The sequence below is a fragment of the Syngnathoides biaculeatus genome, chromosome 2 (genome assembly GCF_019802595.1).
Source record: "Syngnathoides biaculeatus isolate LvHL_M chromosome 2, ASM1980259v1, whole genome shotgun sequence".
Lineage (NCBI taxonomy): Eukaryota > Metazoa > Chordata > Actinopteri > Syngnathiformes > Syngnathidae > Syngnathoides > Syngnathoides biaculeatus.
In genome coordinates, this window is record NC_084641.1 from 29,260,594 (window position 1) to 29,288,398 (window position 27,805).

The window sequence follows — 27,805 nt, forward strand, 5'->3', positions numbered from 1 at the left end:
TTTTAATTACTACAAATTGGAATTGCTACGACTTAGTCTGATGCGTTGTAGTTTGTCCAAGTGGGCTCGCCGTCCAAATTACTTCCGCAAACATTAACAAGGTGAAAATATGTGTGTTGAAAATTATTAACGGAATGGTTATGAGACGAAAATACACTCATGTTAATTTTAATCCACTTGGCAATTAAAAAAAGACATCATTGTAATGAGTAAAAACAGTATTGCTGTGACTTTGTCTGATGCTTTGTAGTTTGTCCAAGTGGGCTCGCTGTCCAACTCCCACAAACATTAACAAGGTGAAACTATGTGTGTTGGAAATCATTAACGGAATAGTTTTGAGACAAAAATACACTCATGTTAATTGTAATCCACTTGTCTATTAAAAAAATACATCATCGTAATGAGTAAAAACAGTATTGCTGTGACATTGTCTGATACTTTGCAGTTTGTCCAAGTGTCCTCGCCGTCCAATTTACTTCAGCAAACATTAATAAGATGCAAATATGTGTGTTGGAGATTATTAGCGGAATGGTTTTGAGACGAAAATACACTTATGTTAATTGTAATCCACTTGTCCATTTCAAAAACACATCATTGCAATGAGTAAAAAGATGTCTGATGCTTTGCAGTTTGTCCAATTGGGCTCGCCGTCCAATTTACTTCCGCAAACATTACGAGCGTCACGATGGAGGCTGCTTTCGCCAGATTTCACTCGTACGACTTCGAAGGTGATCAAAGATTCCTGCGGGGCGTGCAAACGTTACAAGCCGGCGAACAAGCAAAGATACTGGACGCTAAACTCTTCTTTTATAACAGGTACAAATCTCCGCACGACTGTCGTTTGAAATTAAATAAAGCCCTCGTAAAACTTGCGCCCCCTAAACAGAAGTCACACGTGGGTCCCTAATTATTTCACAGGAATGACTGGTTTGACTTACTTTTGTTTTTAAACTTGTATATCGATATATTCAAGACCCGTTTTGGAGAAAGTAATTGAACCTAATTAAATTCAAATAAAGTCTGTGTTTTTCCGTTTTAGCTAGCTGACGTACGTGCACTGCTTCCACTAACAAGTTGTGATCAAGTTAGTTTAAAAAAAAAAAAAAGGCAACCGGTTACTTAAATTTCTCCTGTGACATTTATCCACGCGGTGGAATCTTTTGACCTGAGCTAAGTTGTACAAGCCATAAAAATTTTGCTGAATCCACCTTGTACGTCTGCGAAATATTTTGCAGAATAACAAGCGAGGGTCCCGGGCCCCCACTTTGAGAACCCCTACTGGAAAGATTTCCATGTTTCTGAAGTCAAACAACGAAAAAGGAATGAACGAACACTCGTGCCACCAAAAACCGGTTGCACTGTGAAACTTGTACTGAACTCAGCGTTCTTTGTCCATTGCCTCAATCAACGTTTGCATCTATGTGGTTTTAGTACAACGGTAATTTTGTAATGGCTGTCACAAATACAAGATCGGGGTTTTAGTCATCATATCTAGCTTACACGAGACGGACAAAATAGTGTATAATTTAATAATAATAATACGCAGCTACAACTACGGGAGCTCGTGCACGTGACGTCACCCTATTCACGGCACCATATTGCCGGTCAAACGGAGCTGCTCGACGTTGAACCGGAGGAGAATATTCACAATGCTCGAGACTTGTTGTGCTGTTGGTCGTCACAACAGACGAGACAGATATTCAAAGAGGTCGTGCTATGAAATACCAGCGGAAAAGACCAGAAAATATCGGTGGATTTCGGCAATTAAACATGATAGATGGTGCCCAACCAAAATACACACACGCCTGTGTAGCGATTGCTTCATTTCAGGTAGGAATTATTCCATTTTATCATTTTATATATTATTATACTCTTTTGAAAACAATGCGTATTTAAAAAAAATAAAAAAAAACTGTCGCAGAGGTTTACGGCGGTTAAGTGTGACCACAATCGCTTCTGTTCCGTGGAGACGACTCCGTCTTTTTTTTTTTCCAATCATAGTTAGTGAATGCGGGTTTGTGTAAAACCAGGGGTCATTTATTTAAAATATTGGCATTTGTATTGAATACTAGCTGAAAAGATCGATGGATTCACAAGCCGTCAAATCCGTCACTATGTGGGATTTATTCCCGATTGAGAACAGATCAAGCAATTAAGTATTTTTATGCGTCCAGACTTTTCTACACTTTCAAACTTTTGCGTGTAAATCTCGACAACCTACTCACTAGGTACATGTGTAGATCCAGTTGTCCAAGACAAGCCGAAGTGAATTAGCAGTCCAATTTTTTTATCGGAGAAAACATCGATTTCGGCATTAAATCCGGGTCCTCGATGCCCAGTTTATCTACTTTTTCCACCTCCCGTCGTTTACTTTCACCTTCTAAATGTCTGACTGTATCGGACAAGACTCTGGCCGTCGTGCTCCAAGACGTATTTCCGTGTTGTCTCCAAATGACTTAGCATTGAGCGATGCCTAGCTTGACCGGCAATATGACGTAGATGCACGAGCTCAATACTAAAAATCAAAGATTCTTCTGTCTTAAATTTCTCCGCGGCTCTCTCAGGTTTGTGGAGCCCGTGGACTCCACCAGCTACAAAGCGTGGCGCAGCTCCGGTTCCGGCGGGGACGCCGAAGGACCGGGGACCGAGAAAACCGAAGAGCCGCAGGTAAAGTCGCTTTCCTTTGCCGAGGTGATGCGACTCGTCCGGGAAGGCAAGGAAGTGCCCGGAGCCACGAAAGTGCAAATACAAGCGAGCAATCGGACTGAAACTCCGTCGCGAATGGAGAGAATACCCAAACCCTGGGAGGTAGCGTCAGCGGCCAAATGACACGTCACTCCACGTCGTGTTTTCAAAGTGTGCCAAGTTCTGAATTTGAACAAGCGTGGACTCAACAGCTTTTTAATTGATAAGTATCGGCAGGTGACAACGGCGTTTTGCAACCTTTCGAGAAAAATCCATCTGTACGCGATCAAATGTCACACAACTTGTGTGTATAAACTGAAACGATCAAGTCTTCTCAATTTACTCAACGATTTGCATAATCCAGTGGTTCCCAAAGTCAACCAGTGAGTCGTTCAAAAAGCTCCCGGACCCCCGACCTCAACTTTCGCTAACAATGTAGTGCTGGACACAGCTGTGCCATTCTGGTACAACCAAATACTCCATTTTAGTCGCTCACGTGCTGTTGCTATTTAGTTAGTAATGTAGCATTATTAATTACTCTTATTTTCTTACCTCGTGTCGCGGACTCCCCGGAAAGACGTTTTTCACCCACCGGGGGTCCGTGGACACCACTTTGGGAACCACTGGCGTAGTCTGTGAGAAATATGGGCATCCTTAGTAGGTTGGGAATCAGTATATTAGAACAAGTTTTGTCATCATCTAACTAGCAGCATTTTGTGTAAGCAATGTCGATTTAAATGGGTCGTGGTCAGCTAGTGGACCCAAAAGCGGTACTGACTGTGGGCCGTATACTGTATACCACGTGTGGCCAGACATTTTGACCCCAAGATCTATTTTCAAGCAGCCAGCCTCTCACGAGCTAACGATGACGGGGTGGAGATGCTCCCAAATTGCATTAAGGTGAATGTTATGTTGCCTCCTATATTGAAAATACATAATTAGCTTTTTGTGGACTGTCTTGTCTGTACTTTCATCCTGGATCAGGCTGTGCCAAGTTGGAATTTTAACATTACACACCATCTCATCCTGCACTTTCTACTTTGGCTTCAGACCAGACCTTTCCCACTCGGAAAAAAGAGAAAATCTGGTCCAGTTGAACCACTTTTTCTTCCATTATTCACATACTCAGACAGTCATTGCGTCTTAAAACAATAGCATTTGTTTTTGTAACTTTCTCCATTAATATTAAAAGTAAACATAAGCAGTACGTCTAGCTCGTCTTTGCTCTGCGTTGCCCAGACTGTGCTGCTAACCAGAGCGGCGGTGGTGGACGCCGTCATTATAAAGCACATTGATGGGCTGCGTAAGTACTGCGACATTTTGTAATTATGAGTGTACGTCTTTAAGAGCGGGGGGGGGGGGGGCAAGGTAAAGTAGTTGTTCAGAGTAATAATGAAGAATCCCGAGACGTTGTGTTGGGTTTATCACCGAATTGCTGGACAAACGCACACCAAGCGGGGTCAAGAAATCGTCTTTCTGATCGCTGCTCGTCCTGCCAACAAGACTCTTCGAAGCGAGGATAATACTTTGGCTTTGTTGCAAATCCATAATAAATATATGAACAATAATTCTAACAGGTTGTCAGTGTTAATTCATGAAAAGATCACATTCTAGGGCATTATGACTTGTACCTGTCGGATTAATTGTACATCAAGTTATATTATATTTTCACTTTTATTTTGGGTTTTAATCCTCTTTTGCAAGTGTCATCCCTATAAACATTGTAAAATAGATATTGTCGTGAAAAATACATATAACATTGTTCACTTCGATGTCTATACGAAAGAATAAATATGAGCGGAGAGCGACTCATCCATGTTGCGGAAGTCTCATTCGACATCCAAGCGGGCGCCGTATTGGCTGTATTTACTGCCCGTGACATCACCCCGGACATTCGCCATTGAAAACACGCTGTGGACTCTACTATGGGAGACGAACACGGCCCTTCAGACACGGAAGCTCTTTTCGAAGAAGAGAACATCTCACAACCGAGTGAAGTGACTAGGGGAATATTACTCTATCGTTTCAAGCCATATTTAGATGATATGCGGATCACGGCCAAACCGCATGCAGCCAAACCAACTTCCTGGCCGCGCCCAAACCCCCTCCCCGTCCGATCCGGCGGCCCGGCGCCGTGACCTGCCACCCCCGGGCCGAAGCCGTGTTGACAAGGTCGGCGGAGATCTACAAGGCCGACTCGGCCTTGTCGACAAGGCCGGCGGCCGTCCACAAGGCCCGCGCAGGCCGTCCGTCTCCGGTAGTTGGAGTTGCTTCAGTAAGACATACATGACGACAGCAGAAATTCAAGTGTACCTTTCCGACCTGTCACTTAATCACTCGTACAGTAATGGCCAATCAGATAGCTCCATCGTTGTCCCACAAGCAATGCTGGTTGATAGTAGCGTGCGCTTGGAAAAGTTGATGTTATGAAGGAAATGGGCCTCGGGTGCGCTTGGGGAATGTGCGATTCTGATGAAAGTTATCCGGCAAGGCTACAAGGGGCCCGCTTGATTCATTTTCCAAATCCTAAAACACAGTTGACGAAGTGTCTACGATGGATTAAGGCTCGCGGAAGACCGCAGGTACAATATCAACAAACACAAGGCTGTATGTTCGAAGGTAAGTGAGGGAGAAGCATCTTCTCGGAGTTTGATTGAATTATTATCAGTCCAGGAGAACAACTTTCACTTGGTTAGCGTATCACTGACCTGCCGAATGAAATGTGCAAAGTTTTATGTCAAAGAGTCGGGCGAGCGATACGTAAATGGGGCACGTCGTGCGAGAGAAATGTCTATTTGCCTTCTTTGTATCACATCAGACTTGTAAGACACAGCACTGGGTTCCACTACGAGCCGGGTCAAACGAAAACACCCACTCACTTCTAAAGACTACGATGATATTACTCGTGATCTTTCCAAGTAAAAAGTACTCACCCTGCTTTACACGCGCAGTACGATTCCACAATTTTATCCAGTTGGATTTCAATATGAAGTTTGTGAGGCGTCGAACTTTTTTGAATCGATCGCCAACATTTTGCTGGTAAGTCTTGACGTCGCATCCTGCTCCGTCGAAAATCTTAATTCCGTGTACATATCCTTGCGTGAAATAGTTGAGACCTCTCCGTAGGATTCTCTTGGACAAGTCTGAGGCATTTGGGGGAAAAAAACACCACAATATTATCTGGAATACGCGATAAGAGAATCCACTTCAAACCTGTCCTGTTCAGTCGCCATTTTGGAAGCTTCTGGGACATGGCAACTGTAGCTAAGGGGGCGGAGCTTAAGGTCGCCAGTCGGAAAGGTCCATTGACCAAGTATTTAAGTGGTAATGTGTCATTGGCATTTGCCAGTTCGTTGCGCGTGCTTCCACTGCATTCTGTGATACTCCGCAATACTTCGCCAGGGCGAGCCTGTGCCCTTTTAGTTTGACCACGTCTTGTCATGTTTCTCGGTCTGCCCCATAGTCGTCGGACCTCGTTTCACGTTTTTTTGGACCGTGCTTAGCCTCGCGTTTTTCTCCCTTTGCCTTCTTGGACCGTTTAAACTGCGTATGACCTGAATTGGGAATAAAACCACTCTGAACATTATGCCTCTGCCTGGGAGTCCTGCATTCTGGTCCGCCCCCGTGCCGCCGGCTCGAGACACGTACACAGATCGGGACGGCAGATTGTCACAGAAAGTAATTCTTTAATAAGGCAGCAAACTTTTGATCATCTTCCAGTCACAGTAGAAATCTTCAAACAGCAGTGATCAATCCAGTAACGTGGAGGCACACTAGACAGCGTTTTTAAGACGAGGACGTTCACACATTTTAAAAAATACTGTTATTACGAATCAACACCTATATCACACGCACATCAAGATTATGAAAAAAAAAAAAAAAAAACACAATCCCCAAAATAAAATACAGCACCGGAAATTTTTTGCATTTTCATGGTCACGCTCACAGTGATGGATGACGGCGGGTCGGGTCGAAAACCACGTCGACGGTTGAAAGTCTTGAAACCTGAACGTGATTTCACCCCCCCCCCCTCCAATCCCCCCCGCCCTTCACACTGTCCTCCATCAAATCAGACTAAACTATTCTCGGTTTAGGTTAATTCCGATTGCCTGAGTGGCGACCGAATTATTGATATTGCTTTCATATTTGCATACCGCACATCTCAGTAGTATTTGGCACCATTGCCTTTACACTTTTGAGCACTTGGTAACCAGTTTTCTTTTTTTAACAGCTATATCAGCTATTATTTTTTGTTAAAGTGTAGAACTTGAGTAAAACGTTTTACATCTTGCAAAACCCAAGATATGATCATGTGGGTTTTGTTTCAAGCCGCGGTAATCTGACTGTATGCAAAAAATATGTAAAATATCTTGCCATTATTTTGATTTTTAGCAAAAAAGTTCAGTCTGATTTCATGTCAACAGTGAAGGCGGAAAAAGGGCATGTCTTTGTATCTAATGTACACAAAAGAGTTGTGCCCCCGATGTATTTATTACCTGTTTATAAATTAAATAAAAACTATGAAAATAAAAGCGTAAGCACAGATTTGAGGTAGAGACCGGCGGCCTGGGATCGGTCAGCCCGTCGAGACTAAAAGGCGACTTTCAAAACATGATACCAAAAAAAAAAAAAAAAAAAAAGACCACGAATGTGTTCCTGCTCTTTCGTACAATAATGACAACGAAGCTAATTTCTAAATGAATTTTAAAAGTGTATTTTTTTTTCGCCTTTGAAATGCAACCTGCGAAATGACGGAGGAGATCCGTGTAGATGGCGCCGTTGCGCTGCTTCGGAAGTGAAATCAGCACAGCTTTGGAGTAGAAAATAAAGATTAGCCGGTGACGCTAAGATCGCCACCTCGACGATGAGGGACGAAGTACGCGTATGTCGAAAGTTTGTGAGAAAAGATGACGCTCACCGCGAGCCGTGCCTTCAATCTACCGATTTCCATCCATCCGTTGTACAAACCGCTTATCCACACAAGCGTCGCGGGAGTGCCGGAGCCCATCCCAGCTCACTTTGGGCGAAAGGCAGACTGCAGTGTTCGCAAGTATATCAGTAAACATATGAATTTGACATCAAAAGCCCTTTCCTTGTCTAGTTTTTGCTGTCCTACACGAAAGGAAAAAAAACATATTCGCTTTAAAGCTACTGTTGTGATTTAACGTATTTAATTTCACACACACGAAAAAAAATTAATTCGCGTTTTGGTCAGAAGACTAGGTTTTCGTTGAAACCAAACCATTTCTGTTGCTGATTACCGGCCTACAATCTGCGACTTTTTTCCCACACTTTCAACCCTGCGCTTTATGCGGTGATGCGGCGCTAGCGTTAAACTCTTTCTGTGTACCGAGGCTTATAACTAGGTGGTTATACACGGAATGAGTTTAACACTAGCGCGGGGCTAGCATCAGCGCGTGGCTAGCGTTAAACTCTGTGTACCGAGGCTTAGAACCACCTGGTACGCAGAGTTTAAGCATTAGCACGGGGCTAGCGTTAGCACAGGACTAGCGTTAGCACGGGAATAGCGTTAGCACGGGTATAGCATTAGCACGGCACCAGCGTGAGCGTGGGTCTAGTGTTGAACTTTTTCTGTGTACCGAGGCTTATAACCAGAAACACAGGAAGACTTTAATGCTAGTGCCACGCTAACGCTATCAGTCATGCTAACAATAGCCCCGCGCTAAATTAGCGCAACGCTAGCGTTAACTCTGTGTACCGAGGCTTATAACCGAGTACCCTCTGTAGGCCGGGAATTACGGTACTAAAGAACAGAAATAGCTAGATTAGTTTTTTCCTTTTTTGAGAAATTATTCTCCTCTTTCTTTTGGTAATTTTGGCGCGCAGAACACAATCTTCTGTGGGTCTCGGAAGATCAGTTAAAATGTTCTAAAAACGACCGGCAGTCATTGCTTTCACGGGTAACCGCCCAAAAAAGATTTTGGATAAGTTGGCTCAATGAAGCTGTGCTAAAAGGGAATCGTACACCTAGACGACTTAAAAAAAAAAAAAAAAAGAAAAAAATGGTAAAATATTGATTTCAGCTGCCTCGCACCTTGAGGATGCCTTCGCATTCCACTGAGGTATTTAAAAGCGTTCGCGGCCGTGTAAACATTTGTCAGGCAGCAAGAATCGTCACCCACCGTCGGTGCGATGTCTTTAAAAACCGTTTGCTGATGCCCTAAAAACGGGATGATACAGGCCAGCTGTGTTGTTGCTCACATTATACAGTAGATTTTAGCACCATGTAAAGGCGGGTTTGCAATTTCAAAACAACAAAAAAAAAACATTTTTTGTCATATCTGTTAAAACAGTCAGTACTCAAAATCAGGTTTCAAGTGAATTCAATCCATCCCTTGCCCTAATAAAACTAAAACGAGAAAAATGCACTCAACGACGGAAGCGTATTGCTGTCACACACACACAAAAATCCTGTTTTTCAGGCTAATTTTGTTTCAGTTTTTCAAGCTATTTTTTCTGTTTTAGGACTAATATTTTCCACCTGTTTTTCATACTTTTTTTTCTGTTTTTCGCACTAATATTTTTTCTCCCAGTTTTTCGGGATATTTTTTTCTGTTCTTCAGGCAATTTTTTTTCCCCGAGTTATCGGGACACATTGATCTCACGCGAGAAAAATGCACTCATCGACGGAAGCGTATTGCTGTCACACACACACACAAAAAAAATACTGTTTTTCAGGCTTATTTTTTCTGTTTTTCGGGCTATTTTTTCTGTTTTAGGACTAATATTTTCCCCCTGTTTTTCGTACTTTTTTTTCTGTTTTTCGCACTAATATTTTTTCTCCCAGTTTTTCGGGATATTTTTTTCTGTTCTTCAGGCAATTTTTTTTCCCCGAGTTATCGGGACACATTGATCTCACGCGAGAAAAATGCACTCATCGACGGAAGCGTATTGCTGTCACACACACACACAAAAAAAATACTGTTTTTCAGGCTTATTTTTTCTGTTTTTCGGGCTATTTTTTTCTGTTTTAGGACTAATATTTTCCCCCTGTTTTTCGTACTTTTTTTTCTGTTTTTCGGTCAAATTTTTTTCTCCCTGTTTTTCGGGATATTTTTTTCTGTTTTTTATCCAAATTTTTTTCCCCTGAGTTATCGGGACACATCGAAGTCACACAAGAACCTGCGAACAACAAGTGACTCCTGGCGGACTCTGTAATAAGGAAGATGACCATCTTATTTACTATGATCAAATTTTATTTTGATATGGGATTAAGACACTGGGAGATACTCTTGTCTTTGAGTCACATAGATGGTATCGTTAACTCGGGGAAAAAAATAGCTAGAAAAACAGAGGGGGAAAAAAAACCTAGCCCGAAAAACAAGGAGAAAAAAATTTGCCCCAAAAAAACCTGAAAAAAATAGCCCGAAAAATAGGAAGAAAAAAATTCATCCAAAAAACATAAATAATAATAAATAAGATGGTCATTTTCCTGATTATGGAGTCCACCAAGAGTCACTTGTTGTTCACAGGTTCTCGTGTGAGTTCGAAAAAAATTAGCCTGAAAAACGGAAAAAAATAGTCTGAAAAACGGAGGGAATATTAGCCATAAAAACAGAAAAAATAGCCCAAAAAACAGGGGGAAAAATTAAGTCCGAAAAACAGAAAAAATTAACCCGAAAAACAGGATTTTTTGTGTGTGTGAGACAGCAATACGTACTCAACAGTGTATTGTACTCTATAAAAACACAACTAATATTTTCTCTCCACACAACAATACCTTTATGTATTGACCTTCTTCTGCAATGAAACCAATGTGAATTGATGATGGCAGGAAATTTTCAAGTTTGCTGGCTCCATCTAGTGGTAGATTTCTAGCGATTAGGGAGTCGGGAATGAATCAATGAATGATTCCGCACGCAGTCATCATTCACTCGTTTTTCAGAGGGACTATCCAAGCCCACGACATCCAAAATCCCGGGATGTCGATCAGGGTAAATCACGATCTAAAAAAAGTAGTCATGTGAAGACTCTTATGTTAAAAAAAAAAAAACAAAACTTGTAAATGAAGGCACTTATATCTCAAAGCAACACTGCCCCCCCCCCCCCCAAAAAAAAAGAAAACACAGTGCCTGAATGTTTCCTTTTTGTTGTTTTGCCCCCCGCATCAATGTGTGATTTGCAACGTGTCAAATCTTTTGTCGCACACTTGTGGGCACACCCTCGACAGTTGCTTAACCCCTCGTAAGTCACAGCCTTCCTCTCTGGTTGGTTCTCTTGAGCGCGGTAGTTTCTTACTTATCAACTTAAAGGCACAAGATGGCCCCAGAGAAAGACCCTCCCCCCCCCCTCCCACATCCCCCACTTCCACACTGTCATGTTATACTGACTGTTTTAGCAAATATGGAATACAATAATTTCTGGCCTACAGAGCGCACCTGCTTATAAACCTCAGTACACAGAAAAAGATTAATGCTAGCGCGGTGCTAGCGTTAGCGCGGTGCTAGCGTCAGTGGCGCTAGCGTTAAACTCTTTAAACTCTTTCTGTTTACTGTGGCTGATAACCAGACGCGTTAGCGCGGTGCTCGCGTTAGTGGCGCTAGCGTTAAACTCTTTCTGTTTACTGTGGCTTATAACGAGACGCGCTAACGCTAGCCCCGCGCATAAACCAGAGGGTTGAAATCATGTAAAAAAAAAAAAAAAGTTCCATCTTGTAGGCCGGAAATTATGGTAAAGTTTTTTTCAAATTGCAAACTCCCTAATTTCAAAAATACCCAATAAAACAAAAAAGGACATAAAAACGGACCCCCGTGCTTGTGCGGGTTTTCTCCGTGTGCTCTGGTCATTGTTCCTGGCCAGGCCTCGCGTGAGTAAGTATGCCCTTTAGAACTTTGGACTTTTGCAGCTTCACCGACTTCACTGCTGCTCCTCGCATTCGAAATAATCCTTGAGCGGCGCCAGGAGGTGGCGGACGACCGGGACGCTCCAGGAGCGCCCCAGGACCCTCTGGCGCTGCACGCGGCCCATGTTGTTCACGTCCGTGTAGTGTTTGGGGAAGCCAAAAATCCTAAAGAGGCAGAAATGGTTGTGTTCATGTGTGCATGCTCATCAAGTGCAAACCATTGAGAAGTTAAAAACGTGAATGTCAAATCATGTTTCCTCAGGGAAATGAATGAAAATGCCATTAATTTGTTCCAGTCCCACGTTGTTTTCGCTGATGCGTGCACCTTGTCCCCCGGGGACAGTAGAATGAAAACACACGTGCCATGGGAGAAAAATATTGTTCCGTGTGTACAACGAGAAATGTACAAATGCTTACTGCTCCATTTCAGTTAGCCACAGGAAGTCCTCTTTGCCGTTCATGACGACAGGAAGCCCCAACTTCCCTTGCCGGAGCGAGTTTGACTTTGTCGTGATGGTTCGCACTTTGTCCAGCTGCGCAAAGACACACACTTGGAATCGGCCGAGCTCAACGTTGTGGCGCGGGAAGCGCCTCTTACCTTTGCCACGCGGCCGGCTTCCAGACAATCCTGAAGAGACAGTTTTTGATCCAGCGACGTGCTCAGAGGTCTGAAGAGAGGAAAAACCATTGTCGTTAAAAAAGTCATTCTCAAGTGGCCGAGGGGTAAACGCAAGTGTGAGCAGAGGATTTTTGAGAGAGTCCTACAAAAAACTGTATTCTTCTTCTTTTCCTTTCGGCTTGTCCCGTTGCAGGTCGTGATTTTCTAAACGATAATACTATAGAGTGCTTTTCCATCCATCCATCTTCTACCGCTTCTCCAGGTCGGGTCGCGGGGGAAGTAGCTTCAGAAGGGATACCCAGACTTCCCTTTCCCCAGCCACTTCTTCCAGCTCTTCCGGAGGGATCCCGAGGCGTTCCCGAGCCAGCCGAGGGACATAGTCTCTCCGGCGTGTCCTGGGTCGTCCTCGGGGTCTCTTTCCGGCGGGAGATGCCCGGAACACCTCACCAGGGATGCGTCCGGGAGGCATCCGGATCAGATGCCCCAGCCGCCTCATCTGGCTCCTCTCAACACGGAGGAGCAGCGGCTCGACACCGAGCCCCTCCGAGATGACCGAGCTTCTCGCCCTATCTCTAAGGGAGAGCCCGGACACCCTGCGGAGGAAACTCATTTCGGCCGCTTGTATCCGGGATCTTGTTCTTTCGGTCGCGACCCACAGCTCGTGCCCATAGGTGAGGGGAAGAACGTAGATCGACTGATAAATTGAGAGCTTTGCCTTTCGACTTAGCTTCCTCAGGACCACAATGGACCTATACACAGTCCGCATCACTGCAGACGCTGCACCGATCCGTCTGTCGATCTCCCCCTCAGTTCTTCCCTCACTCGTGAACAAGACCACAAGATAGGATGAGCGAGCTTCTCGCCCGTTCCCTAAGGGAGAGCCCGGACACCCCCCGGAGGAAACTCATTTCGGCTGCTTTTATCCGGGATCTTGTTCTTTGGGTCACAACGCACAGTTCGTGCCCAAGGGTGAGGGTAGGAACGTAGATCGACTGTAAAACTGAGAGCTTCAGCTTTCGGCTCAGCTCCCTCTTCACCACGACGGACCAATACATTAAAAACCACAAAATACTTTTGATTTTCTGTGATGGGGTGGTGGAACGGATTACCGACATTTCTGTTTATTTGTATGGGAAAAGGTGATTTGAGAGACATGTTTTGAGTTAAGAGTGTGGGCTAGAAACAAATCAAACTTATATGTCAAGGCAGCGCTGTACCAGGGCAGCACCGAATTTCAAAAAATTCCTCGAGTGTTTTTACACACTTGGCCGTTCAAGCTGATTCCGGTTCTGAAAGAAGACGACTTGCCGTACCTGCTCATGCCCGGGAGGTTTCCCCAGAAGTAGCGCGCTCGGTGCGCAGGGCTGACGCTCACGGCGTCGATCAGAACCGGATTGCACTGAAAACAGACGAGAACAGGAACGTTCGGCGCGGCGCCTTGACCGAAAGCGGCTTTTGCCGGAAATCGCAGGCCGTCACCTCCAGGAATCGGCAGATGTCCGTCTTGTCTCTGGTGGACATGAACACCACGTTCTCAAAGAGCCAAAAAAACGGCCGGTCGTCACCCTCCTTTGGCTTCAACAGCGTCAGAATGCGGTAGAATTCAAAGAAGAGCCTTCCGGTGCCCTCTGCGGGATTGAGACGGAACCTCATATGAGTCGATGTGGTTTTCCAGTGGTACTGTACATTCGTGCTTTGCTATTCAAGTCCTCCCCCTCCCTCCCCAGGACCAACTGTTTGAAGCCGGCGTACCAAATAATCCTTTTCGCAGCGGGTTGACGATGGAGAGGTCATTGCACGGACTTCCTCCGATCAGCAGGTCGAACGGGCCCCATTCAGCCAACTGCAACACAACAACTTCCTGTTCACACAAAGCGCCGGCAGTCTTGGTCGGCACGCGTCGGACGGAGCGGCTCGCCCGCTCGACGCCACGCACGTGTTTCCTCGTGATGGTGCGGACATCGTTGACGTATTCGATCTTGCCCTTGTGCTTGACCATGCCCACCGCGATGGAATCTTCGCAGATCTCCGAGGCGATGTAGCGCTCCAGCTTGAAGCCGAGGTCTTTGAGCACCAGGTATCCTGTCACGGTGGACGCAAAGAACTGCTTACCGAATAAAAGACACGGACTTGGACTTTATAGGTCACGCTAATGCAGTATGGCGTCAGTTCTATCTGTATTTAATTTAGAGATTCGGAGGGACCTCTCGTGGTACTCGTACCAGACTTTGAGAATCACTTGTATGCAACTCAAGTATCATAGTCACATCGCACGTTTCTCAAATCTGCCATATTTTTACATTTTACATTTTTAGTCTTTATTTTCCTTTCATACTTTTAAGTTATTATGATGCGGATCTTTTGTGATGCGGAATTCTGGAATGTTCTGAGGAGTGCCGATATGTAGCGCATCTAGCGGATATTGCCGCTAGCCAGCGGCGAAAAAAAATTGTAGACTGTAATTTCCGGGCCTACAAGCCGTGACTTTTTTTTTTCCACACGCTTTCAACCCTGCGGTTTATGCGGTGGTGCGGCGCTAGCGTTAGTGCGGCGCTAGCGTTAGCGCACTTAAGTTATAAGCCTCGGTACACAGTTTCTAGCGTTAAACTCTTTCTGTGTACCGAGGCTTATAACCAGCCGTGCGCTCTCTCGGCCGGGAATTACGGTAATAATAATCCAAAACGAGGACGTCTGTCAACTGCAGCACGCGGTCGAGCGAGATGAGATTTATTTGACCGTAACTGACCTGTTGCGATGCCGTCAAACAGCGAAAGGACCTTCAGCGGCCTGCGCTTGTCAGCGGCGATGGACGGGTAAACTCTGTGAGGGTCCTGTGAACAAGATGATCCACCATTTCATAAAAACAAACAAACAAAAAAAAAGTTTTCTGGGCCTCTCAGTCATTCCAGCTCTCTTTGCAACAATCGAATTTCGCCGAGCGGTACATTTGGAAATTCTGGAGAGAAAAAAAAAAAAAACCCACACGCTAACATTTTCGCCCGGTCCAGGTCTCGTCACGATTTAGTCATCAAAGAGCTCGCCTCAGTTATCGTTACGTAAATGTAATCTAAATCATTTTGCTGTTGTTGATGAAAACGACACTGGTGATACGGCACGACTCCTTCTTGTGACTGGCGAAGAAGTCGGCCATTCCATTTGGCGGGGGGGAGTCGATTCGTTGTCCAAAAATGCCGAACGTGGAATTGTGTGGCGTTGTCAAGACAATCTTTACGTAAGTCCATTTTCTTTTTATGTGCCGTAACTCCTGGCCAACAGAGCGCACCTGGTTAAAAGCCTCACTGAGTACATTTGTAAAGGAAATACCATTTGGTAAATCCACCCACACGCCGCAGCTGTGTAAAAGCGGCGAGTGCCCACCATTGAAACACGAGCTATAGGCAAAGAAAGACGGTACACAGAGAGTTTAACGCTAGCGCCGCCCCGCTAATGCTAGCGCCACGCTAACAGTGCCGGTTAAAAAAAAATAATAATAAAAAAAATCACTGAGACACGATAGTGACATCCTCGCGCTGTTGTTGAACCAAGAAGACTTGGACGCTAACGCTCCAGTCCGGCCTGAGCTTGAGGTTCTCCTGGCATCGCTAACAGGGCCGGTAAAAGTATTATGGTACTTATTTAAAGCATCTAAGGGTATTATTAGCCTGCTACTTGTGCATAGATTGCACAGCATGTTTTTAGAATTAGCAAATACAAAAATAAACAATGTTAGCGGAAAGGAGTTTTGTCTTACGTGATGTGGCACGAGCAGCTGACCGTGCCGGTCACCCAAGTCAGAAGCTCCGAAAACTTCGTCGCTAAACGGACGATACGTTGAGGCAATTTTTGGTTCCGTCGTTTGAAATTGTTTAAAAGATCAGTTCTACCCGCACGCATGGTGATTACGCGCCGCTGCCTTTCACGTGACGCAAAATCAGCTAGCGCAATCTGCCTCCTCAGACTTCATCAATCCCACCTTGTGTTCTCAGCGCGACTATTTGCGGACTCTGGTCACAGAACACGCAAAATGAACCGAGGGGAAATTATGCCCCGTGGTCAGAGAGGAAATGAACTGTTTGCGTTAGGAATTAGCCAAACGTTGAGGAAATGAGCCCCGAACTAAGACTCGTATGCGTGACAGTGAGAGGACTTTTGATCTCATCCAGATTTTTTTTGGTGTGGTTTCATTCCGATCTGGTAAATCGGAAGCTCAGGTGACAGGTACGTGTCATGGAGGGTAACCCGGAATTCTGGTCTTATTCTCGTAACCTGGAAATGAGCAACGACTCGTGACGCGGTCTACTCACAAAGTCCATCGCGCTGTTGTTGGCAAAGAAGACTTGGACCCGAACGCTCCAGTCCGGCCTGAGCTTGAGGTTCTTCTGGCACTGCGCCGGCTGGCACACGAAGCAGCTCCACGGGTCCACCTCTTTCAGTTTGTTAAAGGTTCCTCGTTCCACCAGGATCTCCAGACACTCCTTGCAGAAACATCTGCCGTGGACAGCCCACAAAACGCAAACGTAGCTCGGGTGTCCCGAGGGGGGAGCTCTCGAGTCCGACGACCCTCGCGTTTGCCAAAGTACTCTTCCAAACTGTTTACCTGCAGCAGCCGGAGTTGCCGCAAAGAATGACCTCCGACCCCCCGCAGCACACGGTGCAGTATGACTGGTAGCCGTCTTCATCGTAGCGATACAGCGTTTCCGTGAAGTTCTCCTGCAAGAGATTTTGGGGATGTCAAAGCAGTAATTCCCAACCTGCCCGACCGAGATCACGGATGAATAAATCGAGACAAAACCCATCAATATTTCCGTACTAATTTTTGGTTGGTAGTGCGCCATGATAGCGACCTTTGCTCCAAAAAATGGTTGGGAACCACTGGGATGAAGACTTTGGTCTTGGATGGAGGCTTTGCCTAGTGGACCCAAATGGACCAGAACCGAGGCTTACCTTGCATCTGAAACAGAGACCGCCTTCGAACAACGGGTGCTGCGCTTCGATCTCGGGGGACCCGCAACACAAACAGCAATCTGGAACCAGAAGCATTTCCTTCAGAAATTTGCCGTTACAAAAAAAAAACCCCAAAAAACGTGACGATGCTCAGGCAAAGACTGACCTTTGAGTTTCGTGCCTTTGTCTTTAAGTCTCCTAATTAAAACGTCTGGAAATCAGAAATCAGTCAAATTCAGACAGTTCACGAATGTTTTTTCTTCCCGTTACTCTTTCTGCCATCATCGGTCTTTTTCATTTTCTCAAGACCACTGGATTGGGTCTCGGTACTGCATATAAAGCTCGTTGCCGGTCGACTTAGCTGCTCTGCACGACGGGAGCCGTTGAACCCGAGCAAATTTTTCAAATTGCCCGAGACCTGTTGTGCTGTTGGTTGTCACAACAGACGAGACAGATATTATTCAAAGAGGTCATTCTACGGAATACCAGCTGAAAAGACCAGAAAATATTGATGGATGGATTTCGGCTATTAAAGGTGATGGATGGCGCCCAACCAAATACACACGACTGTGTAGCGATCGCTTCATTTCAGGTCGGAATTATTCTTAATATCAAATTCCCAAGAAGTATTTATAATGCCAAGTTGAGTCTTTTGAGAAGAATGCGTATTTTTTTTTTTAAAAAGAAAATAAACCGTCTGTCACAGAGAAGTTCACGGAGGTTAACGTGTGGCCGCAATACGCTTCCGTGTACGTTCCGTGGAGACAACCGGAGACAGAAACTTTTTTTTTTTCTCCCCTCAATCATAGTTAATGAATGCGAGTTTGTGTAAAACCAGGGTTCGTTTATTTAAATATTAGTATTTGTATTGAATACTAACTGAAAAGATCGATGGATTTCGGCAAAGGTTAACGTGTAGCCGAGTACGCTTCCGCGTTCACGAGCCGTCTCCCCTTCGAGAACAGATCCAGCAACAGAGTATTTGTATGCGTCCGGACTTTTATATGCCTTCAAACTTTCCCGTGTAAATCTCGACGACTTACTCACCAGATCCACGTGTAGATCCAGTTGTCCGAGACAAGCGGAAGCCAATTAACGGTCCAATTTCTTCATCGGCGAAAACTTCGGCATTAGATATGGGTCCTCTATGCCGGGTTTATCTCATTTTTCCAGGTACCATCGGGTTTTTTTTTTTTTTTTCACCTTCTAAATGTCTGACGGGATCGGACAAGACTCTGGGCGTCGTACTACAAGACATATTTCCGCGTCGTCTCTAACTGACTCATTTTTCCCACGTAGCTCCTTTAATCACCACCTTCTAAATGTTTAACGTCGGACAAAACTGGGCGTCGTGCTGTAAAACATTTTGGTTTCGCGTCAACGGAATCTACGTGCAACAATGCTTTGTTTGACCGGCAAAATTGCGATGTCACGTGATTTTTATGACGAAGGTGCACGAGCTTTATTCATACGCTGTACATCTGGGGGGGGGGGGGGCGCGACTTAAATGATTGAAACCGCCACAAATTTTTTCCAACGAACAAAATATGTCTTTTTTGGGGGGTGGGGTGGGGTGGAAAACCGATTTACTGTTGAGTACAGTTTTTTTTTTTTTTTTTTTTTTAGACTATTTCATGATTTAAAAAAAATAAAAAATAAAAAGATCCAATCTTCAACCACAAAAGTCTTGAAGCAAATCAAGAAAACAAACTACAGTACATAAAGTTGAGACCCCCCCACATACTCGCACGCTGATCCCCCCCCCCCCAAAAAACAATTCCTACCCCCCCCCCTTTTTTTTTTTTTTTTTACACTGCCAATTCCATGAATTTCATCGACCATAAACGCCTCCTTGCTGTGCTCTATTTATTCCCGTGTATTTTATTTGTTGGTTCTCAGCTCTTAATTGGCCGTTTTTGAGTGCAGCAATTCTTTCATTTCATAACTTTGAAGTGACTTTTGTTTTCAGATTCCGCTTTTTGAAAGTCGGACAAAGACGGAGAAAGTTTTGAAGGTCTTGCCGCCATTTCTTGTCACATTGTCTACGACGCGGCCTTTAATGGGGAATTAGGGGTGCGGTTTAGGCAGGTTTCAGCTCGTCGGCACAAGTTCGTCCATATTATACTTCCATCTTCTTCTTCTTTTCCTTTCGGCTTGTCCCGTTAGGGGTCGCCACAGCGTGTCATCTTTTGCCATCTTAGCCTATCTCCTGCATCTTCCTCTCTAACCCCAACTGCCCTCATGTCTTCCCTCACCACATCCATAAACCTTCTCTTTGGTCTTCCTCTCGCTGTCTCTTCCTTGACAGCTCCATCCTCAGCATCCTTCTACCAATATACTCACTCTCTCGCCTCTGGACATGTCCAAACCATCGAAGTCTGCTCTCTCGAATCTTGTCTCCAAAACATCCAGCTTTGGCTGTCCCTCTAACGAGCTCATTTCTAAACCTTTCCAACCGTCTCACTCCGAGCGAGAACCTCAACATCTTCATTTCTGCCACCTCCAGTTCTGCTTCCTGTTGTTTCTCCAGTGACACCGTCTCCAATCCGTCCATCATGGCCGGCCTCACCACTGTTTTGTAAACTTTGCCCTTCATCCTAGCAGACACTCTTCTGTCACATAACACACCAGACACCTTTCGCCAGCTGTTCCAACCTGCTTGGACCCGTTTCTTCACTTCCTGACCACACTCTCCATTGCTCTGTATTGTTGACCCCAAGTATTTGAAGTCGTCCACCCTCGCCATCTCCTCTCCCTGGATCTTAACTCTTCCCCCTCCACTTTTCTCATTCACGCACATATATTCTGTTTTACTTCGGCTAATCTTCAATCCTCTCCTTTCCAGTGCATGTCTCCATCTTTCCAATTGTTCCTCTGCATGCTCCCTGCTTTCACTGCACATGACAATATCATCTGCGAACATCATGGTCCAGGGGATTCCAGTCTAACCTCATCTGTCAGCCTATCCATTACCACTGCAAACAGGAAGGGGCTCAGAGCTGATCCCTGATGCAGTCCCACCTCCACCTTAAATTCCTCTGTCACACCTAAGGCACACCTCACCATTGTTCTGCTGCCATCATACATGTCCTGTACTATTTTAACATACTTCTCTGCCACACCAGACTTACGCATGCAGTACCACAGTTCCTCTCTTGGTACTCTGTCATAGGCTTTCTCTAGATCCACAAAGACGCAATGTAGCTCCTTCTGACCTTCTCTGTACTTTTCCACGAGCATCCTCAAGGCAAATAATGCATCTGTGGTACTCTTTCTAGGCATGAAACCATACTGTTGCTCGCAGATACTTACTTCTGTCCTGAGTCTAGCCTCCACTACTCTTTCCCATAACTTCATTGTGTGGCTCATCAACTTTATTCCTCTATAGTTCCCACAGCTCTGAACATCCCCTTTGTTCTTAAAAATGGGAACTAGAACACTTTTCCTCCATTCTTCAGGCATCTTTTCGCCCGCTAGTATTCTGTTGAATAAGTTGGTCAAAAACTCCACAGCCATCTCTCCAAATTGCTTCCATACCTCTACCGGTATGTCATCAGGACCAACTGCCTTTCCAGTTTTCATCCTTTGTAGTGCCTTTCTGACTTCCCCCTTAGTAATCATTTCCACTTCCTGGTCCTTCACTCTTGCCTCTTCAACTCTTCCTTCTCTCTCATTTTCTTCATTCATCAACTTCTCAAAGTATTCTTTCCATCTATTTAGTACACTACCGGCACCAGTCAACACATTTCCATCTCTATCCTTAATCACCCTGACCTGCTGCACATCCTTCCCATCTCTATCCCTCTGTCTGGCCAATCTGTAGAGATCCTTTTCTCCTTCTTTCGTGTCCAACCTGGTGTACATGTCTTCATATGCCTCTTGTTTAGCCTTTGCCACCTCTACCTTTGCCCTACGTCGCATCTCGATGTACTCCTTTCGCCTCTCCTCAGTCCTCTCAGTATCCCACTTCTTCTTCGCTAATCTCTTTCCACCACCAAGTCTCCTTCTCCCCTTTCCTACCAAAAGACACACCAAGTACTCTCCTGCCTGTCTCTCTGATTACCTTGGCTGTCGTTGTCCAGTCTTCCGGGAGCTTCTGCTTTCCATCGAGAGCCTGTCTCACCTCTTTCCGGAAGGCCGCACAACATTCTTCCTTTTTCAGCTTCCACCACATGGTTCTCTGCTCTACCTTTGTCTTCTTAATCTTCCTACCAACCACCAGAATCATCCTACATACTACCATCCTATGCTGTCGAGCTACACTCTCCCCTACCACTACTTTACAGTCAGTAACCTCCTTCAGATTACATCGTCTGCACAAAATATAATCTACCTGCGTGGTTCTACCTCCGCTCTTGTAGGTCACTATATGTTCCTCCCTCTTCTGGAAATAAGTGTTCACTACAGCCATCTCCATCCTTTTTGCAAAGTCCACCACCATCTGCCCTTCAAAGTTCCTTTCCTGGATGCCGTACTTACCCATCACTTCTTCATCGCCCCTGTTTCCTTTACCAATATGTCCATTACAATCTGCACCAATCACAACTCTCTCGCTGTCTGGGATGCTCAGAACTACTTCATCTAGTTCCTTCCAGAATTTCTCTTTCAACTCTAGGTCACATCCTACCTGTGGTGCATAGCCGCTAACCACATTATACATAACACCCTCAATTTCAAATTTTAGTCTCATCACTCGATCTGATACTCTTTTACCTCCAAGACATTCTTAGCCAGCTCTTCCTTTAAAATAACCCCTACTCCATTTCTCTTCCCATCTACTCCGTGGTAGAATAATTTAAACCCTGCTCCCAAACTTCTAGCCTTACTACCTTTCCACCTGCTCTCTTGGATGCACAGAATATCAACCTTTCTCCTAATCATCATGTCAACCAACTCCTGTGCTTTTCCTGTCATAGTCCCAACATTCAAAGTCCCTACACTCAGTTGTAGGCTCTGTGCATTCCTCTTTTTCTTCTGACACTGGATCCGGTTTCCTCCTCTTCTTTGTCTTCGACCCACAGTAGCTGAATTTCCACCGACGCCCTGCAGGTTAGCAGTGCCGGGGGCGGGCGTTGTTAACCCGGGCCACGACCGATCCGGTATGGGATTCTTTAGATGAACGCTCATATTTGTTTGGCACAGTTTTTACGCCGGATGCCCTTCCTGACGCAACCCTCTGCATTTATCCGGGCTTGGGACCGGCCTACAGATTGCACTGGTTTGTGCCCCCATAGGGCTGCATTCCATATTATACTTCCATATTTTGGCTAATTTGATTGAGTTTAACATGGAATTGCTACAAAACTGTCAATTTTATTAAAAAAAAGGCCTGGGTTTTGTGTTCGGAGTGTCCAAAGAAGGCCGAACTACTTGTGTTTGACCCAGTTTTGTATCCACGTTATCCATTTTTGGCTACGACCGCCCCTTTCCTCGAATGTTTGGCTTCGTGAAGAACAACGACTTTGACACTCACACTTTTTGCTTTCGTGACACCTTAAACTATGAAAAATAAGTATGAGAACGAGCGTTTACTGGCAAAAATGTTTGCAAAAGCATTTTTCCAGATATCCAACTAAGAAGCGCGCCGTGAGCGATACTAACGTAGAACACGGCTCAGGTTTAACTTGAGTGTCTTTTTTTACACGGTGCTCCTCAATCACTCAATGGACTGTGCCATCTTTTACAGTGAATACCCGGTTCTTGAATGACCCCGTTCTCGAACAAATCTGATTTCTAACGAAAATTTTGAGATTTTTTTTCCCCTTCTGATTTTGAACAAAAATCCAGTATTCGAACGCCCCCCCCAAAAAAGCTGGAAATAATGCGCACAGCCCGACCAGCTGACCCACGATGCACTTTATTGTGAATTCCAACGGCGCCGAAAAAAACGGAAATATCTGTTACTTTTTGTAAAAATAAACAAAATAATTTTATTTGCCCCCCCCCCTTTACTGCTTGTTTAAAGTTATTCTGCACTTTTGTTAATAAAAAAAAAGTTTACAAGGCAGGGGGCCGAGTCGCTACAGATACGGCAATGCGCTCCCAGCCTACTACTAAATTGTACATTTTAAGCAAAAAATAAATATATTTCTTAAATTAGTTCATTGTATAAAGTATTTAAACTATCCATGCATTTCTGTTATGCAGTTTATTATCAGGAAAAGCTAAAAAAAAAAAAATGCTTTAGAAAGCCTATTTTGTTAAGCTTGGAACGCATTATTTCTTTTTCCATTAATTGTAATGGGAAATATCGATTCGGTTTTCGAACAAGTCACTTCTCGAACCGCCTTCCGGAACGGATCGTGGTCGAGAACGCGGGAAATTAGGATCGGCGACGAGGAAGCGCGCCTACCTCTTGTGAAAACGTAGCTGGAGGTGCTGGCCCTGCTCTTGGAAGCAAATTTCTTTTTCACCGGCGGCTGCCAGTCAGAATGAGCGGAGTCCGAATCCAATTTCGCAGAATCTTGATGAGCTGAAGTTAAAAAAAAAAAAAAGGGCGAGAGAGGAAAATGTTTTGAAGAAGCGTGTCCGGAGTCCAAAAGTGCAAAACCTGCCGGGCCTTACCAAGTGGCGCGAATCCCTCCGGTCCTGTCGGCAGAAATCCTTTCAGGGCCCAGTCCAGCATCAGATTCAGTTCTTTTTCCTTGTCTCCTTTTGCCTCTTCGAAGGACTTGTCGCAGCGTTCGCTTGCCAGCTGCGGGGTTGCGACTTGTCGTTAGCGCTCGCGACAAATTCTACACCCGCAGAATCGAAGGCGACGAGAATCTTGCGACGGACGCTAACTCGTCGAGTTCTATGTCTATAAAATCTAGGAATGCGATTAGTTCGGTTTTTTTTTCAAGGTAATCAATAATCGTTTGATTATTTTATCGATTAGTAATAAATTGAAAGTAAATAAATACATCCATCCATTTTCTTAGCTGCTTATCCCCACAAGGGACTGCTGGAGCCAATCCCAGTTGTCAACGGGCAGGAGGCGGGGCCAGCCATTCGCGGGGCACATGGAGATAGACAAGTCCCAAATAATAGATACAAATATATATTTTTAGATTTCCCATCACTTTATGAAAAAAATCCAAAAAGATACATTATGATTGCGTTGCTGATTTGGTCGATAATGTGTCAGAAAATAAGAAAGCGGGTAAAAATGTTGATCGTTGTTTTCCAAAGTAAAAGCACGTTCGCTCATGTCATGTCTTTTTTTAATTATTATTATTAATTCCTCACAAAAATAATTATTCTGCTTTCATAGCGGACAGCAGAAATCTGACAATTCAGAGGATTTTTGACAACAGTGTCTCAAAACTATTAATCGATGATCAAAATAGTTGTTGAATACATTTTTGACAGCTCTCGTATAATCTCATAAAATTGACATTTTACAAGTAATGGTCAATGTATTCAAGATTTGATGACGATATGCAAACATGTTAAAAGTTCTGAATTAAAATTTGAAAAACCACTTCACAGTAAAACCTCCCATTCGCACAAATTCCCAAAAAAAATGTAAAGAATTGATGCCACCCCTCAAAATGAAGATAAAATCATATAAAATATAAACATCAATGTAGAAATAATTTGCATGTAGTGCAACATTGAACTCTTTTTTTTTTTTTTTAAACATAAGTTTAAAATATAATTTGAAACGCAAAAATGTGATGATACTACCTGCGGTAATGTATATTTGGTGGCTGTGATTAATCGCGATAAATCGAAAAATGTGACTACCGTAATTCCCGGCCTACAGAGCGCACCTGGTTGCAATCCCCACCGAGTACATTTGTAAAGGAAATACCAATTGGTACATACACAAGCCGCAAGTGACCACATTGAAAGACGAGATGTTTACAAACGAAAACGGTACACAGAGTTTAACGCTAGCGCTAACAAGGCTGGTTAAAATTAAACTCACTGATACACACCAGTAACACGCTAGCAAGGCGCTAACAGGGCCGGTAAAAGCCACTTCCTCGCCACATATATTCCACCGGTCTCACTCTTTCCCTTTTCCGCTCGAGTGCACCCTCGCGGCCGTTAGAAGAAAAAAAACGCGCAAATTAGCCGCGTAAACGGCAGCGTAGGACGCTAATCAGACTTGGAAAAAAATAGCCGATTGACAGCCCCCTTGACGCGCGACGCGGAAAAATTAATCGGCAGCCTGCTTACTTGTCGATAGTTCAAAATGTTGTTTGAAAACCGCAAAGCGCCTCAGCGTTGACGAGCTAATCTCTCTTTCTGTTTGTTTTTGCCATTCCTCGTCCCTCCCCCACTTGTGTGTAACTGCGGCCCAGCTGGGAGCAATTCAGCGTCTTGCCCAAGGGCACTTTTGACAGCGGACAGGCGGAGTCGGGATTCGAACCGTCGCCGGTTAAACGGAGAGCGCGGGGCGCTAGCGGGTGTGTGTATGCGATACCAAGGAAGGCTCTGGCCCGTTCACCTCCTTCCGGTCTGCGCCGGCTCGTCCGGACCTGGTCCTCCTCTTGCACTCCGCCCCCGCGGGGTCGCGGCGTTCGGACGACCCGCCGGCCTGTTGCTCGGCGACCCTGGCGCGCATGGATAAACTCTCGCCGTGCTCTTTGGGGTGGACGCGCTTGAGGTGGTTGAACAAGTTGGTGGTGTTGCCCCGGCACGTTTTGACGGCCCCCCCGCACACTTTGCAGATCACCGTGGCCTGAGCGCCGTCGTCCGGATCGAAACCGAACCACTCCCAGATCACCGAGTGCGAACGCCGTTTGGGCAGCAACTTGTCTTTGGCCGACATATTAAATTTTGCATGTAAATTCAAAATTATTCACTATTACCGTTTGTTTGTTTTGTTTTGCTTTATTTGTCCCACAAACACGTCCTGAATTATGTTTATTATATGGTAATAACGTAGTTATTATTCAGTTTGTCCAATTTGACCTGTCGCACTCGAATTCTTAGCGGATTAAAAGATGATAATTGACTAATCGTTTGATTTGTCAATTTTAGTTGAGATCAAACGGCACAAGAACCAATCAGGAATCGGCGAAGTTCACGCGAGTTGGGAAATGTTCAACCCCCCCCACCCCCCTCATGCTCCCTCCGGAGCGGCCGGCCAGAATCTGCAGAACCTGAAATAGTCCGACGACCGCGAATTCTTGATCGTCATACGGACGACGGGGAAGAGAAATTAAAACTGGTTTTAAGGTTTATTTCGGTTTCCGGGCGTCGAGCGGTTTAAAACCGGTTTACTAGCCAAGTGGGCTCAACTTAACTACAGCAGTTAACGGAGACGAGTCGGCCAGAAATACGCGCAATCTACTTTGGATCGGAACCGTCGCACGGATCGACTGTCATTGGAAAAAAAAAAAAAAAAAAAAACAGCGATCGAGGGTTGGGAGGTGGGCTTTGTCTCGGTCCTTTGTCGTCCGTGCGACCGCAGTCGAGGCTCGATCCGCTCCACGAGGCACTTGAACGCAACCATCCAGTCTTCACGTGTGCCGGTGGCGATTCTTCGAGGTGGGGGGTTAAAAAAAGAAAACAAAACAAAACACAGAAAGCCCAATTTGCGATGTTGTTCTCCGTTCCCGGAGCCCCGAAAGGTGTTTTTTTTTTTTTTTTTTTTTTTTGGGATCTCGGTGGCTCTCAGCGGAAGTGAAGGGGGAAAAGTGCCCCCCCCCCCACACCCCCACACATGCCACCGACGGGCTGCCGGAAGACGGGGGCGGCCGAAGGAGACCCAGTGCGAAGGGAGGGCCCAACGGGGTCGCACAAAGGCTGGACTCGCTGCATTCATTTTTTTTTTTTTTTTTGCCTTCCTTTCTTTCACTCAAGCATGGGCGTTTCTAACCTTTTTTTTGGGGGGGGGAGGCGGGGGTACCCTTAAAATACATCCCAGCAACCGTAAATGGATCAATAGCACCCATGCAATAAAAATAAAATATACATTCAAATTTAGCTGTCGCTTTTTTTTTTTTTTTAATCAACCTACAAAAGTGTTAAACCAAAATCCCACCCCACCCCCCCCGGCACGATTCCTCTATAGTTATTTTGAAAACTTAACCAAATGGAGGCACTTTTGCTTGTATGGAAGAATATGATGGGGAAAAAAGAAACATTTATATGATTTTCAGTCATAATCCTGTGAGGGAAATGTGAGTCAGAGTTAAAAAGAACAAAAAAAGATCTCAACTGAGATGCAGCAACAAATTTGGCCTTTTGGCGCGTCTTCAAAATGTACACTTCTGTTCCATTTTTCTAAAATCTGCGCATCTGTAAGATGTTTCTCTGGAAAGGGAGTGAAAGAGGAGTTTGAAATTATTGTTTTGTGATGGGGCCTCACAGTTCTGACGTCCCGGGTTCGATCCCCGGCCCCGCCTGTGTGGAGTTTGCATGTTCCCCTGCGTGGGTTTTCTCCGGGTGGGCACTCACTCCTCCCACATCCCAATAATAAGCCACATTAATCGGACACTCTAAATTGCCCCAAGGTGCGATTGTGGTCCGTCTCCATGTGCCCTGCGATTGGCTGGCGACCAGTTCAGGGTGTGCCCCGCCTCCTGCTTGTCGACAGCTGGGATTGGCTCCAGCACTCTCCGCGACCCTTGTCAGGATGAGCGGCTAAGAAAATGGATGGATGTTTTGTGATGGTAGTTTGTGGTGTATTTACTCATTGAATCCTTACAACAGGCAATTGTAAATACTGGGTCGTAAATATTTGCACGGTTTTAAGC

At 45.0% G+C, this 27,805-nt stretch overlaps 2 protein-coding genes across 4 annotated transcripts in view; one reads left to right on the plus strand and one right to left on the minus strand.

Annotated features, from left to right (window-relative positions):
• The window catches only part of LOC133514348 (uncharacterized protein C6orf226 homolog), a 32,203-nt gene that overhangs the window by 232 nt on the left and 4,166 nt on the right, over window positions 1-27,805 (plus strand). The window contains exons 1-4 of one of the 3 annotated variants that reach the window (XM_061845982.1): window positions 175-296; window positions 630-816; window positions 2,565-2,667; window positions 13,895-14,032. In XM_061845982.1, the coding sequence (XP_061701966.1) occupies window positions 240-296; window positions 630-816; window positions 2,565-2,667; window positions 13,895-13,946 (399 nt within the window). In that variant the 5' untranslated portion in view covers window positions 175-239 and the 3' untranslated portion in view covers window positions 13,947-14,032. Of the gene's footprint in view, window positions 1-35; window positions 102-174; window positions 297-629; window positions 817-2,564; window positions 3,633-13,894; window positions 14,033-27,805 lie in introns of those variants that run through there. The other 2 variants (XM_061845997.1, XM_061845986.1) reach the window with 2 other exon arrangements.
• The window catches only part of LOC133514327 (DNA (cytosine-5)-methyltransferase 3C-like), a 28,365-nt gene continuing 11,586 nt past the window's right edge, over window positions 11,027-27,805 (minus strand). The window contains exons 14-27 of the mRNA XM_061845937.1: window positions 23,676-23,805; window positions 23,464-23,583; window positions 17,278-17,322; window positions 17,112-17,191; window positions 16,765-16,877; window positions 16,472-16,655; window positions 14,914-14,998; window positions 14,104-14,249; window positions 13,920-14,010; window positions 13,647-13,795; window positions 13,481-13,566; window positions 12,147-12,216; window positions 11,966-12,081; window positions 11,027-11,713 (exon numbers count right to left, since the gene is read on the minus strand). Coding sequence (XP_061701921.1) covers window positions 11,563-11,713; window positions 11,966-12,081; window positions 12,147-12,216; window positions 13,481-13,566; window positions 13,647-13,795; window positions 13,920-14,010; window positions 14,104-14,249; window positions 14,914-14,998; window positions 16,472-16,655; window positions 16,765-16,877; window positions 17,112-17,191; window positions 17,278-17,322; window positions 23,464-23,583; window positions 23,676-23,805 — 1,566 coding nt within the window. The 3' untranslated portion in view covers window positions 11,027-11,562. The remainder of the gene's footprint in view (window positions 11,714-11,965; window positions 12,082-12,146; window positions 12,217-13,480; window positions 13,567-13,646; window positions 13,796-13,919; window positions 14,011-14,103; window positions 14,250-14,913; window positions 14,999-16,471; window positions 16,656-16,764; window positions 16,878-17,111; window positions 17,192-17,277; window positions 17,323-23,463; window positions 23,584-23,675; window positions 23,806-27,805) is intronic.